The 19,070-nt window shown below is 39.3% G+C and overlaps 1 protein-coding gene across 2 annotated transcripts in view; it reads right to left on the minus strand.

The window, feature by feature from the left end:
• Positions 1-19,070, minus strand: part of Chd2 (chromodomain helicase DNA binding protein 2) — a 113,723-nt gene that overhangs the window by 70,337 nt on the left and 24,316 nt on the right. For both annotated transcript variants that reach the window (XM_036185228.1, XM_036185219.1), the window contains 10 exons: positions 18,288-18,374; positions 16,656-16,717; positions 10,591-10,698; positions 8,094-8,234; positions 6,465-6,598; positions 5,618-5,843; positions 4,741-4,841; positions 3,208-3,252; positions 2,869-3,047; positions 20-144 (listed from right to left, as the gene is read on the minus strand). In XM_036185228.1, coding sequence (XP_036041121.1) covers positions 20-144; positions 2,869-3,047; positions 3,208-3,252; positions 4,741-4,841; positions 5,618-5,843; positions 6,465-6,598; positions 8,094-8,234; positions 10,591-10,698; positions 16,656-16,717; positions 18,288-18,374 — 1,208 coding nt within the window. The remainder of the gene's footprint in view (positions 1-19; positions 145-2,868; positions 3,048-3,207; positions 3,253-4,740; positions 4,842-5,617; positions 5,844-6,464; positions 6,599-8,093; positions 8,235-10,590; positions 10,699-16,655; positions 16,718-18,287; positions 18,375-19,070) is intronic.

Raw genomic sequence — 19,070 nt, forward strand, 5'->3', positions numbered from 1 at the left:
GCCATTATCTTCTACCTACTTGCACCAGGAGTGAGCAAGCCAGTTGAGACCCTCTAGCTGATAATCTCGGAGCTCCAGATTCTCCCCTCCTAAGTATGCTGGCTGCTTCTTTAAAGCTACAAATCGTGGTCTTTGCTTTAGTGCCTGAAAAACAAAAATTAACAAAACCTATGTCTTAGAACATTTTCCCTGCTCTTAAATTGTAATGTTAGCCATATTTTATATTATGTAGAACATTTTCCCTGCTCTTACATTACAATGTTAGCCATATTTTATGTACTCTATGCCAAAAAAAAAAAAGCTTAATTTCAGGTATGAATAGTCACCCCATCCTACCTTATCCCAGTACTCTCTCTGTTCGCAGACCTCATCCTAAAACTCAAGTATTTTTAAATAACTTTTTCTGAGATAAATTTGTGGACATCAATTAGCTCTTCTTTTACTCTGTGACACACAAAGGTACCTTGATGTCACCTTTTCTAAACAATACATGAACAGTCTGGAAGTCTGTCACTGAGAGATGCTGAAGAAGTAATCCTACAATTACTGTAACTGGGAACTCTGTGAGTCAGCCCACTTATATTCAGCCCCAACCTTGTTAGTTATTTCAGAAGGAGAAGTTGCTCTTTCCACTGCTGAGGGTTTAAAAACTTATATTCTACTGAGGCCAAGTCTATTGCTCAAACAAAATGGAGATTCTGCAGCCTAATCAGTTTGGGGACCACGCATTCAAAGTTATACAAATCTCTACTCAGGACTTTTCAAAGTCTAAGCATATGAGCTAGCTATATGGTGAATTTGTCAGAGAAATTCACTCAGCACTTATGTCTGCAAGACACCCTTCCCCATTACAGGAATTATCACCCTCACTGTGTGGTCATCAGTACTTTCGATTCTCCTGTGTGAGGGGACAGTGAATACAACCTGACCCCTCACGCTCACCTTCCACACACTAGCCATCCATCCACTCCTGACAAACTGTCTTCATGATGATTCATGTCTACAACCTTTCCAGGCCTCAGCTAATTGTCCCTCCACACATTCTTCAACTACTGACTTCTATGACATACTACCAGATGGAGCTTCTGGTTCCAGTTCCCTACTCACGGTCAATGGCTGAAGTCTTTAAATAAAAGACTGATCACAACCTGCTTCTCTCCACTCAAGGCCCCAAAAACTGTTGAAAACTCCTTCAACAGTCAGGACACGTACTTTGAAGTAAACATACTCAGGATTGTCTTCAGATCCAGGAGTTTTCAACTACAAAATTTGTTTGGTACCTTTTATGAGAAGTCAATCCCAGGTCTTTTTCACTTTTTAAATTTTCTTTTATATTTTATTATTGTACTATGTGTCTGAGTGTTTTGCCTGAAGTACGTTCACCACAACTGTGCTTGGTACCTGAGGTGGTCAGAAGAGGGTGTCGGATCGCCTGAGACTAGAGTTACAGATGGTTGTGAGCCACCATGGGGGTACTGAAATTGAAGCCCACCGAAGAGCAACAGCTGCTCTTAACGCTACCCCAACTCTCTGGGCCCCAAGGCCCTTTCTTGTATGCTACTAAGCAGCAATCCACATTTCAAGGGCAGAGGCTGCTTTCCTCTAAAAACCTCTTTGATGCCCACCAAAGCTGTGACCTCCACCTCTGTTCTGTTCTGACCATGGCTTCTCCACCACACTCATGTAAGCGATGGTCACATGCTGGGCTGGCCTTCACAGACAGGTATCTGATGTTATAAACATGAACTTCAACTTCTCTAAGACACAGTCCAAGGAACCAAGCATATATCTACATCTCAACAAATTTCAATAAGGGAGAAAGACTTATATAACCCAGCAATAAAAACTGTATATTCAGTTTCTGATTTAAAATTCAGAGACCTCTTTCCTGTATGTTTTAAAGTTAACTATTTTCAAATATTTCTAACAATATATCTAATTCTATAAAGTAGCAAGTTATAGAAACCAGCAAAGTTATTATACAATTGATCCTCTTTTTTAAAAATCTGTGTGCAAGTGTATGTGTGTATATGTACACTGATGTTCACCACGTGAATGCAGAATCCTTCAGAGGTCAGAGGCCCTGGATTTCCTGGAACTAGAGCCACAGAAAGCTGTGAGCCACATCCAGGTCTTCTCCAAGAGCAGTAAGCATTCTTCACCTCTGAGCCACCTCTCCAGCCCCTCATCCTTTCCTTTTGCTTTCTTTTGCCTTTGAGCCAAAAAGTCATGTGTAAACCTGGATGGCCTTGAACTCACTACAAGGATGACCTTGAATTTCTGATCCCTCTGCCTCTACCTCCAAAACCCTGGGATTATAGGCATGAAGCCTAGTTTGGGGTGATGTCAGATAATCAAAACCAAGGGCTGCACATATGCCAAGTACCAACTGAGCTATATACCCAGCCCATGCAGCAAGCATTTATATTTAATGTTACTTTTAAATTCTTGTTCTATTTTTGCTTCTATATATCTAGACAATTAAACCTTTGGCTACACCTTTCCACAAAAAAAATAAATAAATAAATATGTATATAGAAGTAGGCTGGGTGTGGTGGTGCATGCCTTTAATTCCAGCACTCAGGATGCTGAAACAGATGGATCTCAGTGAGTTCCAGGCCAGCCTGATCTACACAGTGAGTTCCAGGACAGCCAGAGCAACAAAGGCCTGAACAGGATGCAGGCCTTTCATCCCAGCACTTGGGAGGCAGAGCCAGGCGGAACTCTGTGAGTTCGAAGCCAGACTGGTCTACAAAGCAAGTTCCAGGAAAGGTGCAAAGCTACACAGAGAAACCCTGTCTTGAAAAACAAAACAACAACAACAACAAAAAAAATGAAAACACAAAAACCAACAATCAATCAACAAACCTTGCATTCTCTTGTTGGAATGGTTTTAGAGTTGTTACGACTGTGGAAGCTGTCGATACAATTCTGGAATTTCTTTCCGATCAAGGCTTCGTCTTCCCAGCTACACTCTGAATAGGGCAGTCCCATCCATTTACATAAGTATTCAGGCTCATTTGAAGGCGCTGGCTTTCGACTATGAGCTACATCACATATAAAACATTTATCAAACAATGTAGTAGGAAGTGGTATTCTTTTTTAATATATAACTAATGAACACCATATGACAAAACTATAAATAATCTGCAATTCCCAATGTGCCTATAAATTTTGAACATTTACTATATAAGATGTGTTACTCACCTGGAAAATCTGTTTGGCCCAATGCAGATTTACCTGTCTTCACAGCTAAACAAATAAGACAGAAAAGTTATAAATATACCAAGAAAGGAGAAGAAACAGATTTTACAAGGAAGGGGCTAAAAGATGACTCAGAGGTTAAGAGCACTAGCTACTCTCCAAGAGGAACCAGGTTCAATTCCCAGCACCCACATGGCAGCTCACAACTGTCTGTAACTCCAGGCCCAGGGGATCTGAAGCCCTCTTCTGGTCTCAGGAACAAAGCATGCACAATGCACAGAGGTACACTTGCAGGCAAAACACATACACACATAAAAAATAAATAACTTTTAAAAAAGATTTTACAAGTAAGAATATGTGCTCACTTATCTCATGTTTTAAAAGAAGCCTGTTCTAACCTGGTTGCCAGACTATCATTCTATTACTCTGTTATTTTTATTTTCAAATACATTAAAAATATTTTTAAATAGAAGAGCTTTTCTGGGTTAGTAAGACCACTGAACAAACCACAGCAATGTGTGATGGAAAACAAAGTCCATGGTCAATGTCAATGAATGTTTGAAAGACTTCCTGGGCATTGTTTCCTAAGCCAAGAGTACTGGGGCTGTGGAGAGTGTGCAAATGCCATGTGTTTGCAGCATGTTTATCACTGATAATGAAGCAATTAGAAAAGCCTTAACTAGAAGCTTGCATTTCTTACAGCTTCATTCTCCACAAGTTTTTAAGACAAAGTAATTCCCCAAAGAACTTTTAGTTGAAAGAGTAAAAATGGTTCTGTTACTTTATAAAAGAAACCATCACTGAATCTATACTCCAAACCACCTCTTAGACTCTCCTGAGGGTCCCCAATCAGCCCCTCAATCAGACCTCTCCTGTCAAGAGCTGGTTCCTGTCGTCATTTCACTGACACCACGCAGCCCTACTCCCAAATTCAAGGATCAATTCCAGGACTAGTATTCCATGTCAATCACCTACTTCCACTGCAGCAATCTCTCTTAGCTCACCTCTTAGATCACTGCCTACTCCTCTTCTGTCTCATGAAAACATGCTAGAATGTTCTCAGACTTTCTCTTCTCACAATGTGTACTCTCTCGTGGCCTCAGTAAATTTCAAAATTTAAGTACTATACCGAGACACCCACAATACCTAGATATATCTCCAAGTCACCAAGGGAAGAAATATACGTGGGAGCCCTCAAACAATACATGTCTCTTAGATAACAACAGTTACCAACCAAAGCATTTGATTTCAAATCCAAAGATCGGTTTCTTCCCTTGATCTTCCCATTTCAGTGAGTAGTGACTATATTCTTAAGAAATCTTACAAGCCAAACATCCTTCACATTTCTGTCTCTCATCCCCCATACCCAAATCTACAAGCAATAATTATTAACTCTCCCTTCAAAATAAACATAGGCCTTTGTTTAATCTCAAAAAGTAAACCTATAAAATGCATTTTATAAATTTATATTATCCAAAGCCAAAGGTCATTTTCTCCAAGTTTATGCATGACTAAAATGAGTTTTCATGAACTTACCTATTACTCTTTCTACTATCTGATACTGTTTATTCAACTCTGATGCCAGCTCCTGTTGGCAATTGAAATACTCAACATCTTCTGGAGAAACTTTCCCTAACCTAGACAGAAAACCAAAAGCAAGCATATACCAGTTAGATCTTGGAGGTCTATATCTATGTTTCAGAGCACACGTCTGAAGAACAAATGTAAATTAAGTTGCTTCCATGTGTCCCGTTAGTAATCTTCACTACTAACAGGTCAGCGATTAAATGAGATGAAAACAAACCTTCACATCATTTCTGCACACTGTATTAAAACCAAGAATAAGGGTCGGAGAATTAGCTCAGTGGTAGAGGCTTGCCTAGCAAGCACAAGGCCCTTGGTTTGATCCTCAGCTCAAAACAAAAAACAAAAAACAAAAAAAAAAAAAAAAAACAAGAATAACTAAGTATAGCATAACTCAGAGGGTTCTAGAAGATTAACTTTCACATATAAGCCACCCCAGCCTAATCAAAAGAAAGTAACAACATGGTCATGCTACAGCTCTACATACAGCTGTCTTAACTTCAATCACTGATTCACCTGCAGTGACTCTGTATCTCACTTCTCCCATCTACAAAACAGTTAATGAAACAAACAAAAAAATCTCACAGTTATATTGTCATGATCAAACAACAATGTGCAGTAGGCTAGCTGTCCTTGTTAAATCTGAGAATTTAGTAGACATATATGGAAGCATCCACTGTCATCTACAGAACTGTCGACTGCTCAGTGTTCCTTGATCACATGATCAAGGAAAACTCTGAAATCCTAGATAGCAGTGTTTTCCACACATTTGAAAAGCTCCCTTCCCTTAGACTGGAAACACCACTTTTATCCTCAGCAGGCAACATACCATTGTTTGATTTCATCCTCTTTCTTCTTGAAGTTCTCCAATTTTTTTAGGCCCTTCACTTTCTGTTGTTGTAAGGATGCTTCACTCTCCCATGTGCTGTGGATGTAAGACCAGCCCTTCCACTTGATGAGGTATTGGATCTCCCCTTCCTCCCTCTCCGTGTCAAAGTCGCCGCTCGGGTCTCCATTAGCTTCAACAGCATACACAGTGGTGGATGCTCCAGTGGCTACAAAAGGCAACGAAAAGATCTCCAGTTCAGCAACTGCCAAGAAGAATCTCATCTTGAATAAACCGAATGTCTCTGACTTACAATAAGCAGTCAACTTATTATCCAATTACAATCATCGCAGTAAGTAAGTCAACTTACAGGATGGATCCAGTCATTTCAAATATCCTGAAAATGCTGCTGTTTACCTTAAAGCATATGCAAACTTGCAGGTGAAGTCAAGCAAATCTTCTGTACAAACACCATAAAATCCAAACAGCAGCATCCTTCCTTTTAGTCCTGACTACCTCAAAAAGCAGATCTCTTCCTCTAAGAATAGAGTAAGAAATCAAACATCCTGTCCTGCTCACCCTCCCAAAGCTACGTTAACTGTCTTCCCCTCAAATAAACCAGATTAGGGTGTGGTGTGCTGGGGTGTGGCTGGGTGAGCAGCACCAAGAACTGACTCAACCAACAGCAATGCATACCCTGGCCATGGTGGCACACACCTGTAATCCCAGAACTTGGGAGGTAGAGACGGGGGGTCAGCCTTGACTATAGAGCAAGCTGAAAGCCAGCCCAGGATACCAGAGACCCTGTCTCAAAAATCCAGTAAGTAATTTACTCCCCAAAGACACAAACCTCCTTTCTTTCCCAGTCTTGAATCTAAGACCTTTTCAATAGTTTCACTATTATCTTGCTGTTCATCAATTCCTTCTCCAGTCATTTCAATGAGATCATCTGAATCAGTCTCAAAGTCATCATCTTCTTTGTAACTGTATGAGAAATAATGCTGAATGAGTAGGAGACTGTACCTTCAGAATTAAACATCTCTACAGAGCATCACTGCAATAAGAACCATACTCTTTGACTCCAACAAGTTATTCACAGATTTTCCATTCGGTGGCTCAATGCCTACCTTACCCCATTTTGATGACTGATGCATGCCCACAGACAAACTAAAGAGTAGCTCACACTATACATATAAGCAAGATACAGGAATCTACAAGGATACTCTTTAGTACCAGGTAATTACTATCTAAATAATGACAAAGAAAGAAAATCCATAATGAAAGAAAAATTACTAATATTTCAGACAAAAGGAAGATAATATTCCTAAGATTAAATGTTTCAATCATGCAATTTTATCTCCCAATAACAAGAAAATGAAATTAGTTTAACCCAAATAGTTGAGAGTTTTCACATTCACACTTCTGAATTATAAAATATAAAATGCATTTGGCCATGATGATCCCAGAATTGGGGAGACTGAAAGCAGAGGGACAGCCAGTAAATTTCAGGATAGCTTTAACTACATAGTAAGTGCCAGACTAGCCTGAGTTACATCAAAAACATAAGAAAAAGAAAAAAGAAAAAAGCCTTTATAACACACATGAACAATAAACACAAGGGGGCATAGCTCAGTAGCATTTGTCTAGTATAAGCACAGGCTTGGGTTTAATCTCCAACGCAAGAAAATAAATATAGAAAAACACAATTCTAGATATAACACAGTAAAAAAAAATGAGGTAAGCTAAACATCGGCACATTAAAAGTCTAGTCTAACATTAACTACCAATTGGAAACATCCAACAAGTAATTAGTATCTCTAGTACTCAGGTTCACATTTCCAAAGAGACCAAGAGAAACATGCATGTGCTCTGAAAGTAAATGTACTACATATTCTCTAGATTAAACAAAGTATCTGAATATATCTGAATCCTTATTTCACCATCAATTAATGCCTCATATCCTGTTACTAAAGTTTTATAATATGATTATACCCAAATGTCAATAGATACAATGAGACTCAAGAGTAATTCAGAAGTGAAAATACCATCCAGACGTTGCTCTGAAACATCAGAAAAGTAGCCACTAGGACAGGACGTAACCTTGAATGAGGCAGGTTCAAATGAGCTGTGGTTATTCTCCTTCTCCACTGGGCTCAACATCATTTTTTCTCAAGGGTGGCTAGATTCTAGAAGCAGCTTTAGCACACAGGCTTATATTCTTTTTTGTTTTTTGAGACAAGGTCTCACTGTATAGCTCTGGCCTTTCTGGGACAAGCTCTGTAGACCAGGCTGGCCCCAAACTCACAGAGATCCACCTGCCTCTGCCTCCCAAGTGCTGGGATGAAAGGCCTGCATCCTGTTCAGGCTGATTTTTTTTTTTTACCTGTCAATCACATTAGCTAAAACTTGAAAGAGCCAACTTCTAAACAACTATGTCATCACCATCACATCAACACGGAGCTTCCGGGTCACAACTGACCTCACATTTTTAGCAGCTCTTCGTCGGGTCTGCCTTTTGGGAGCTTCATCGTCGTCATCATCGTCATCAGAAGACTCCTGCTTTTTCCGCTTTCCACGCTGAGTCTTAGGTTGCTTTTTAACTTGAGGCTTGGGCACTGTTCTGAAAGGACAGAGAAAGAAAGAGTAAAGCTTCTGCTGTCACTTGGTAGCTATTCCCCTCTACATACTGGCATTTCCCAGAGCAGGTACACAGACAAGAATTCACTAAAGGGGTCAGCACGGGATCAGACCTGGACTCTCGCACTCCTGAGGTGACAGCAGGAGAGGATCAGGAGTTCCAAGTAGACCTCTACTACTCTCAGGAAACCAAGGTGGGGAAAGGATAATGTACAATCACATTGATGTGTTTCTCCTACCGATCTAACAAACCCTAAGAAATGATCAAGGACTCAGTAAACACGGGGCAAAAGTCCTGCATGATACTTCAGTCTTGAGAGCTTAAACTCAGAGGAGGCAAAACTCAGGCCTTCTGTGATGGGGTAAGGACAGGCACTTGTCCTAGGCAAGGAGTTGGCAAATTTTTCTGTAAATGCTTAGAGAGGAAACATTTTAGATTTTGTTGGCCAAGGCACAAAACTGAGCCATTGTATAAGTACTTATGCAAATAGAAGACATATTCTTCACAACATTTTTATTGACAAAATTCAAAACAAAGATAGGGTGTGTTTGGGTAATATAATTAATAAGAATAGAATTATTCTGGAGTGAATGTTTCACATAATCAGGATTCAAATTTAGTACTATTATCAAACTATCAATGATAAATGTTCATCAATAAAAATTATTATTAGCCTCTGGCCATTAAAAAGTAAGTGTTGAGGGTAATTTGAAGCCATCCTACTCAATACTGAAAGAAGGTCTATTTTGTAGACTGAGGAGATGGCTCAGTCTGTCAAGTGCTTGCCATACAAGCATGATGGCATGCTCAGTCCCCACAATCTACATAAAAAGCCACACATGTGGCATGTACTAGTAAGCCCAGCCTCCAGGAAATGTGACAGTAGGACCTTTGGGGTTGGGCTAGCCAGCCAGGCTGAACTAATCAATGACCCAGATCCCTGTAAGAGATACTGTCTCAAAAAATAAGGTGGACAGCTGGGTAACAACACCCAAAGCTGATCTATGGCCCACCACCACACACACATATGCATAGACGACACACACACACCCATGCATACAAAAACACACATACATATGCATACACATACACACACAACAACAACAACAAAAAGAGGTTTAATTTTCTTGAGTTTAAGTTTAAGCCTGGAAGGCCAGAGCTACACAGTGAGACCTTGTCTCAAAAAACAAAAAAAGAATATAAGCCTGTATGCTAAAGTAGTCTTCAGAATCTAGCCATCCTTGAGAAAAAATAAAGTTGAGCCCAATGGAGGAGAGTAACCACAGCTCATTTGAACCTGCTTCGATCAAGGTCACGACCTGTCCTAGTGGCTATTGTTCTGATGTTTCAGAACAATGTCTGGATGGTATTTTCACTTCTGAATTACTCTTGAGTCTCATAGTAAATTTCTTCTGCCTTCTTATGCCTATCATTACCTGCCATGTTTCATCAAAAATTATTAAAGCTTGTTCCTTCTCAACCTATGCCCATCTCTATACAGTTTCACTTTCTGCTTAAAGTTATGAACATTATATAAAGAGTAATAATCAATAAATATGCTTTGGATCAGCCAAAAGAGTTTTTTCATCTTAAGAATTAGTTCTCGCCAGACACTGTGGTACACGTCTTGAATCCCACTTAGAAGGCAGAGGCAGTCTGGTCTACATAGAGAGTTCCAGGACAGCTATAACTAAATAAAGAGAACCTGTGTCATAAAGCCAATAAATAAATAAATAAATAGATAAATAGATAAGTAAATAAATAAATAAATAAATAAATAAATAAATAAATAAAACAAGCAAAGAATTAGTTCTCCCAAAAAGAATCTGTAATATGACCTCAAAAAAGAAGGGTTTTTCATTTTTATCAGGGTTTGTTGTTGCTGTTGTTGTTGTTACTGTTTTAAAGCAGAAGTTATGGTTGCATATCCCACGCACCCTAAATAGGCTGCTATGAAAAAAAGCCAAAGATCCATGCTCAGAGAATATGATCAGAGCCCATAATATGCATATATGAAAATGCAATGAGGAAATCCATTACTATATATAATTAATATATGCTAACAACAAAATAATTTACTTTAAACCCCACAGTACATGAAGAAAAAAGTATCTCCAGTCAGAACTACATCCCTGCAAACACTCAAAAGTGATCTCAGTAGTCTAGTTACTTGAACACTTGGTAAAGATACAGGCTGGCACAAAGAGGACCAGATACTCAACTCCTGAAATGGGACAAGTTGTGTTGATTAGGGCTATGGCTCCAGCGAACAATCCCTTCCCATGTAACCCACAATGACCTCAGCTAGAAGCAGAGACTGGGCAGGCTAGCAGCATACCTTCTAGGGACGGGTCTCCTAGCTTTTACTTTCTTTTGTTCTGGTTCACTCTCTGCACTGGTGCCTTGTTCATGTTCATCTTCTGAGGGGTCCTGTTTCCATTTTTCCCTATGATCAAAAGCAAAACAAAATACATTTTTCTTTAAAAATTCATAAGGTAAACAATCTCAAAAAACAAATTCCAAATTCATTTTCTGAAACACAGAACATATGTATTTTAGATATTATGTTAAAAAGAGATATTTAAGCTCAATTTAAATTTCGGTTTTTGTTACTCTTCCTGAGTTACATACCATCTATTCCTAGCTTAACTCTGGTAACAAATATAAATGAAGAATATGAGTATAATTTTCAAACCACCTTTTCTGGGGGAGAAAAATGCTGTTACCCATTCTATCTTGCTCACCACTATATCACTGAAAGACTGAATCCATAATGCATACTACAACAAAGGTTCCCAAGCTTTAACATGCACCAGAACTAACAAAAGAGTTTGTTTCTTACTCAAAAACTGACAAACAAGAAAGCTAGGAATTCTAAAAAATTCACACAATGCTAGTATTGGGTAGAAATGTATTTGAAAACATATTGAAAGGGAGAGAGAATTTTGCTGGGCTAAGCAAATACTCTCCCACTAAGCTCCACCTTCAGACTATATGAAATGTTTTAATCTTTAGAACATAATTAAGGAAACAGTCCCTGAATTCATTTTTCAGTGCTGAGCCTACCACTCAACTAAACTAAACTAAATCTGTTCTGTTTAAGACTATGTTTTTAGTTATTATTAGATAAGGGAAGTGTTCTTTTGTTTCTCAAGATCTCACAAGGCTTGAAAGGGCCATAACCTACAGGTTTCCTTCTACTTCTAAGAGCTTTAATCTTCTAAAGGCTGAACACGACACCACAGGAAGCTAGCTCATTACTCACAAAGTATGTAATAGCTACTGGGCATGGAAGACCTAGGAAAAAACTAACAGGTACATGCTTGGGATTCCTCTGTAAACAAAACAATTAACACTGTACCCACAGGTTCCCTTAACAGAGGTCATAACAAAGATGCCTGATGTAGAACTGCCAAGTCAAATTAATATTCTTCATAGGACAAGTCAAGAAAAACAGTGCTGGCTTGCTCCTAGAAGGGGCTGATCTGCAGATTCCTGAGGCCCTTCCTAATAGCTGCAAGAGTTACTAATTAGTTACTACAACCAATTCAGCTCCACCTGAACGAGCTGAATCATGAGGGAGGAGAAGCAACCCTTTCATGTACATTATTCAGATTCTATCAGCACTGTATGTCATCGACTCTATGCACAGAGATGAATACAAAGGCTGGTAAAAAGAAATGGCCTTAGTTGAATAATGTAATTAATTCATGAATGAGCCCTGTCAGTTTTTCAGTCAGCCATGTTGAGTACTTTTGGAAGGACACTAGACAGTAAGCCCTGTTACTAGTTTCTACCTATCAGTCTATCTTTAAACAAAGGCTTTCGCCGGGTGGTGATGATGCATATCTTTAATCCTTGCACTCAGGGAGGCAGAGGCAGGTGGATCTCTCAGTGAGTTTGAGGACAGCCTGGTTTACAGAGTGAATTACAGGACAGCTAGGGCTGTTACACAGAGAAAATCTGTTTCGAGCCCTCCCCCAACCAAAACAGACTTTCTTGTATCTATTCACACTCTGGTGTCTAGCTTGCTCTGCTTATTCAAGGTCTAGTATAATAAAATTTTGCCAAAGAATACAAAGAAGCCAGACATGATGGTGTACTCAGAACAAGGCAGGGAAATGATGAGTTCAAAACCAACCTTGACTACAAGTGAAACACTATCTCAAAGAACAAACAACAACAAAAGGAATCTAAGTAACAGAAGATGATTGCCAAGAAGATGGAAGAAAAAGTGACTCCCACACACACACTTGGAAAACTGGTATGTGAGCCTGCAGACTCCCCAGGACTCCAAAAGAGTCGTTTGCCCCTCCAAAGTCATGCTGTAAAAACTGGCCTCCCAGGAACATGTCTCAAAAGTGTACAATTAAGGACCGGGGAGAGTATTATCAATGAGGAAAATCCAGAGTCAAGTAATCTGAGCTAGGGCTATCAGTGAGGTCTGCTACAGCGAGGACTGTCAGTGAGTCTACCAGAGCAAGGACTATCAGTGAGTCTACTAGAGCGAGGACTATCATCAGTGAGTCTACTAGAGCGAGGACTATCAGTGAGGCCCCCTGACAAAGTATACAGCAAAACAGAAAGAGAAAGTGTGTGCTGAGGCCAGAGTATCCCAGTTAAATTAAAAAGTTATGAACAGCCAGAAGAACTGGGGCTCTTCCAATGTAAGAATATAGAAGGAAAAAACTTATCAAATCAACTGGTCTAAAACCTAGTGAGACGCTCTTCCTTGAATAAGACTAAGTCCACTAAGAAAGTTGCTTTCGTACACAGCAAACCTCACACCTACTGTTCTCAATCACAATCCACAGAAGAACCTTAAAGACCTAGGAAAATTGCAGCCAAGCTGACACATTCCGGACATATAGACAATCAGAGAGGCAGGTGCTGGAAATTGGCCACATTATGTTTTAATTTTCAAGAACAAGAAAAAAGAAAATTATTTGTTCTGGTTTGGTTTTTCTAAAACTGCGACTCACTATATAGCTCTTCCTAGCCTAGAATGTACACCTACTGCTTTCTGCTTCTGCCTCCCAAGAACTGGGATTAGAGGCGTTTGCCAGCATGCCCAGCTAGGAGAAAGAATCAGTGGAGATTAAGAAAAAATGAACATCAACTTCCCAACCCCCCACACATACACTATCATTTTGTGGAAAGCCAACTTTACAGGGACTTTTTAACGGAGACTCCCCAGTCACCCTTACACTGGAAGTTAGTTCCACTGTAGTAGAGAGGAGTCTTGAGAGGCAAGAACTTGGACTGGCTCAGCAGTTCAGAGCACCTGAGCTCTTCCAGAGGACCTAAGTTTGGTTCCCAGCACCCACATACTTGGTGGTCCACAACATCCCTAACTCCAGTTCGAGGGGAGGCACACACTCTTTTCTGAACTCTAAGGACAGAAGGTATACACAGGTGCATATATTTACTTGCAGGTAAAATACCAGTACACATAAAATAAATAAATTTAAGAGATAAAAAGAGGCAAGAACTTGATTAAAAACTATTTCATTTCAAAAGAAACTTGCATTTTAATCTACCATAAGGCACAAACAGAATTTTTCTCCAAATGTGAGGGATTGTGAAAAAAACTACCAAAATTTAGCTAAGGAGATTCCAAAGTAATATAAACAAACAAGCAGTCTGAATACTAATCAGCTGGGAACATTAACTTTCATTATTAGAGAGGCTGTGGAAAATAGACAGGCAGGGAGCAAAAGCCACTTTTAAATAGAATGGGCCTACACTGAACATGGCTAAGTGCCATTTTTTTTTTTTTTTTTTTTTTTTGGTTTTTCAAGACAGGGTTTCTCTGGGTAGCTTTGCACCTTTCCTGGAACTCTGCCTGCCTCTGCCTCCCGAGTGCTGGGATTAAAGGCATGCGCCACCACTGCCCGGCTAAGTGCCATTCTTAAAAGATACATCAGGAAAAGAGGAAAATACCTTCCAGATAGCACATGTCCCCAAGACAGAATACTTTCACCAACAATTCCAATCTAAGACTAATAATGATTCAGTTCCATTTTGACATAAATCTGTGACAGATTCCTAACTCAAAACACACTGAAAGTAAGTAACTATGATCTCTCTCTCTCTCTCTCTCTCTCTCTCTCTCTCTCTCTCTCTCTCTCTCTCTCACACACACACACACACACACACACACACACACACACACAAACCTGCATGATTTATAATTATATAATTTATAAAATATTTTAACATTTGGCTGGAAGGAGAGAAACCAATACACACCACCTTCATAAACACTACTGGGGCAGAGACTCTGCAGAGACCCTATACAACACTGCCCAGATTGGACATTTGCACTAAATTTTATTCCCTCAGCTTTTAAAAAAATCTGAAGTACCCATCTCAAAAAACAGAAAAGAAAGAAAAAAAAAAGAAAGAAAAGAAAGAATGCATGGATACCAATCTGCAGTTTCTAAAGAGTATGTTATTGTACTAATTCAAGATGTTATTCCCTTTGAGTGAGTCTCTCAATTCTGAATGCACATCCCCACACAGAAGATCCCGTTACACTTATTAGCTCAGGGTTGCCAGTCATCAGCCTTCCCATAATGTGATCAGGAAGGACACTTCAGAAAACATCCATCCCCAAAAGGCCATTACACCAGAAGGAAAAACAAAAAACAAAACCGTAGAGTCTCCAAAGCAGCTCATGAGACTGAAGTACAACGAAAACCTTCTAAGATGCTCCTGCTTAGAGCCTGCTGTCCCCAACTTAACACAATGGAAACTGGGTGTATTCAGGCAAGACAGTATTAAATACTGCCCTACAAAGTTCTTTAAAACGTACATTTAATGTAACTACTTCTATTCACTGCTGGGCAGGCAGAATGAGGAAAAGGATTCAAGAAATTCAAATTTGCCTAGTAATTAGAGTACATGTAACTGGAGACCTTAGTGGAACATATTCCTGAGTTGGTGTACAAAGTTTTGGACATCCACATTTTTCAAAAAAGGATCTACAGAATTCACACAGTTAAAGGGATAGCACACCATGGAAACTGGAGGGGCTGTTATTTAAAATCTTACAATTTTTTGACTACACAGAATTTTTGACTAAAAATAATGAATAGCTAGATAAAGGGGGACTTTCTTGCAATCCTGGCACTTGGAAAGTGAAGGCAGGAGATCAGCCTTGACTACATAGTGAGATCCTTGTCTCAAAAAACTAAAGCCAATACTTAAGAGCCAGAAGTGTCACGTTCCTTGAATCTCATCACCAGGAGACTGAAGCAAGTCCATCACTCTGAGTTTGAGGCTAGCTTGGACAATAAAACAAGACCTTGTCTCAAAAATAATAAAATTAAAAAAAAATAGCTATCCTGAAGCTAGGGTTGGTGGCACACGCCTGTAACCCCAACACTGGGGAAGCAGAAGTCGGGAAGATCTGCCACAGTTCAAGGCCAGCCTGGTCTACATAGTGAGCTCTAGGCAAGCCATATGCTCCAGGCAAAAATGAGATTCTGTCTTAAAAAATGTTTTTAAATAAAATATATACATATTAAATATTAGATATTAGATATATTAAAAAGGGCTATGTATGGTGGTATACACCTGTAATTCAAGGATTTGAAAAGTCAAGAGTTCATGGTCATCCTCAGCTACGTAAGACCAAGGCCAAACTAGGGCACTTGAGTCCTGTGTGAAAATAAACAAGGCCAGTGAGATGACTGCAGAAATAAAGTCACTCAGTTCCAAGCATGACAGCCTGCCTTCCATTCCCCAAACCCACACGAGACTCCCACAAGCTGTTCTCTGACCTCCACATGCACATTCACATATATACATACACATACAAAAAAAAAAGTTTTTTTTTTTTAATTTAATTGTAAGAAAAAATTAATTTACAAAATTAATGAGCATAGAACTAAGGGTTTAGCTCAACAGGAGAGTGCTTCCTATAGCATGTGTGAGGCCCTACATTCAAGCTCTAATGCTGGTAAGAACAAAAATAAAATAATGTACAGAATAGAGTCCGTTATAAAATATTTTAACTCTAAGCTCAAGAATTGAAATCTTCTGGTCTATAAACTATAATCTTAGAATTATACTGAAACAGTAAACGTTTCATAACAAAATAAGTACCCAACAATATAAACCTTATCATGTCAACATGAGAAGTGGCCAATTTAAATCTGGTCCTTACTTAACAAGAATGCCAATGTCTACTTTGCTATTTATGTTTACTTTCAAGAAAAATTTAACTGCGCTAACTGGGCTATCTCACATAAGAAGATGGAGCTTATATATGAGGATCCTGGCAGGGCAGTAACCCAAACCAAGAGACCTGAGACAGACAGAACAAAAAGATTGTCCTAGAAATGCAGACATGTTCACAACTAGCAGATGATGTCATCTCCCCCATGAAAGACTTACTGTTTTTTCAGCTGCCTCTGGCCTCTTCTTTTTGGACTCCCGCTCTCAGACCCGCTACTTGCCTTCAGTGTATGAGGGGGAAAATGATTACAGACTTTAGTTCACAGTGAGATTTTAGACAGAATGAAACCTAAGCACTTGCTAGGTGGAGCCCACTCTTCTTCTGCTTTGAAAACCAATGTCACTTTCTTTCTCAAATCTATACTTAGCTCAGACATCCAGAGCAGCAACATCAAATACAACTTTCTACAGGTAAATGTTCTACACCTATATAATATCCAACACAGTGAGCCATCAGGCACATGTGAATTTAGCACTTAAAATGTGCCTATTAGGGTTGAGGAATAGAATTCTAAATATAAATTTTAAAAGCCACATGTGTTAGCAGTAACCATACAGGATGCTGCAGATGTAAAACAACATATGAAAATACCAAATTTAGTGAGTATGCCTTAAAGGCACCACCTGCTAACGTGTTCACTTTGACTTGACTGACGAGCATCTGTAATCATGAATGAAGAGCTAACAGCGCTAGGCCAAAGAAGGATTACAGTCACAGCCACTGAAACAGCTTCTTCCCTCAAATGAAACAAAATGGCACTCCCCTGACCCTGTTAGTTTGGGTCCTACTAAGAATATACTGATGTATAAAACAGGAAGGGCATACAGATGTAACTGGATATAAAGAACATGGCTCAGTGGCCCAAGACACTGCAGGAAAGGGAAGACAGGCACACCAGCTCAGAAGTCACTCGGAACTCAAACAGCATACACATGCAGGTGCGGGCATGAACTTGACTATCAGAGGACATTTGCTGAAAACCCAGACCTAACTCTCCAACACTTGCCTCTCAATACAGAACTTCCATTGGAGAACGTCACACAGCTGAAAAAACAGCAGAAAGGGACAGTGCACTGAGACTGGCCCTTCAGAAGCTGCTCTACAAACCAATGGCACCACCTGAGAGACATGAAATAAGTCCACTCCGTACGTGGACCCATACTACCAGCCTTAAAATCACCGGTCTCGGCACTGGAGATGGATGCAGTTAGTGACAGGGTGCTTGCTAAAAATGCTCAAGTACCAAGACTCTGCCTCATGACTTTAAAAAAAAAAAAGGTACTCCATCTCTCATAATTGGACCAGAAAATGAGTATTTTAGGAACTAGTTTTCTATCTCACACTACAATTGAGATAGAATATCAAACATACATAAATTAAGAAAAACAAGACATGAAACACTCCTCTTTCCTCTCTCTGGAGTAAATCCAAAATCATTTCCATGTTCCATTTGTTCATCACTTAACAAAATATTAGGATATTTTTGTTCACCACTTAACAAAATATTAGGATATTAGGTGTCTAAAGTGACCTGGCCACAATCATACATTCTTAAAACTGAACTTTTAATTAACTGACACCATACAATCCTGGAATGAAGTATTAACTAGTATGTGTTGGTAAGTGTTTACTAACTTCTTGCTCCAATGCCATCTGTTCATAGAAAGCCCCATTAGATCACTTTTAACCACCACACCTGAAGCTGTCTTTTAATAGTAATATACACCAGTCACAGAAGATGAGGTAAGATAGGGAACCAAAATGCATCCCCTCAGATCATTTTTTCTTACCTCTTCCTTAATATTAAATCGTGATGGTTCTTGTCTGCTTCGGTTTGACCGCCTAACCCCATAAACATCAGGATATTCTTCCCACATCTGCAAAATTAATAGACTGCATATAAATCATTTCCTTACCTATATTACTATTATCAGTATTAGAACTGTGCATGAATTATTCCCTTAACTCCATTGCTATTATCAGTATTAGAACACTTATTTCAAATCAAACAAAATCATGTAACTAACTACCCAAAGGGTTGTTTTGCTAGCTTTGAGAGAAAGCTAAGCAGTATCCTTTCAAAGGAACAGGCATTTAAAAAAAGTTTAACCATACCTTCATGCTATTAAAAATGTTGAGCACTGCTTACTGTTACTAAAGTAAACCACCTGATTCCTTTCAACAAAATACAAATTTCTGAAGAATTTTAAATTTCCTGATGCTTGCAGTTTCAATTAGAAACAAACCAAAAAAACCAAGCAGAAGAGCCCTGCAGAATCTAATCAAACAAGGCAGCGCATCCAGCTACCAGCTCGAGAAGAGAACCACCACCACTTTCTCCCTAGTACACCTACTTTAATTCACTAGCAGTAAAGAGTCCTCTGCCTTTCAGACTCCTGCTAACGATTTCAGCAATCTGAAAAGGTAACCTTCAAGGAGGGACTAGCTGAGCTGTTATGTTTTTCCACTCTCTTTCCTAGAGATAACTACATTTAAGTAAACTGTGCTTTTTACATGAAATCACAGAAAAGCAAAAGGAATCTGAATGGACTGTGGGACACTCGCGGGAAGAT

Source organism: Onychomys torridus, chromosome 1 (genome assembly GCF_903995425.1).
Source record: "Onychomys torridus chromosome 1, mOncTor1.1, whole genome shotgun sequence".
Taxonomy (NCBI): Eukaryota; Metazoa; Chordata; class Mammalia; order Rodentia; family Cricetidae; genus Onychomys; species Onychomys torridus.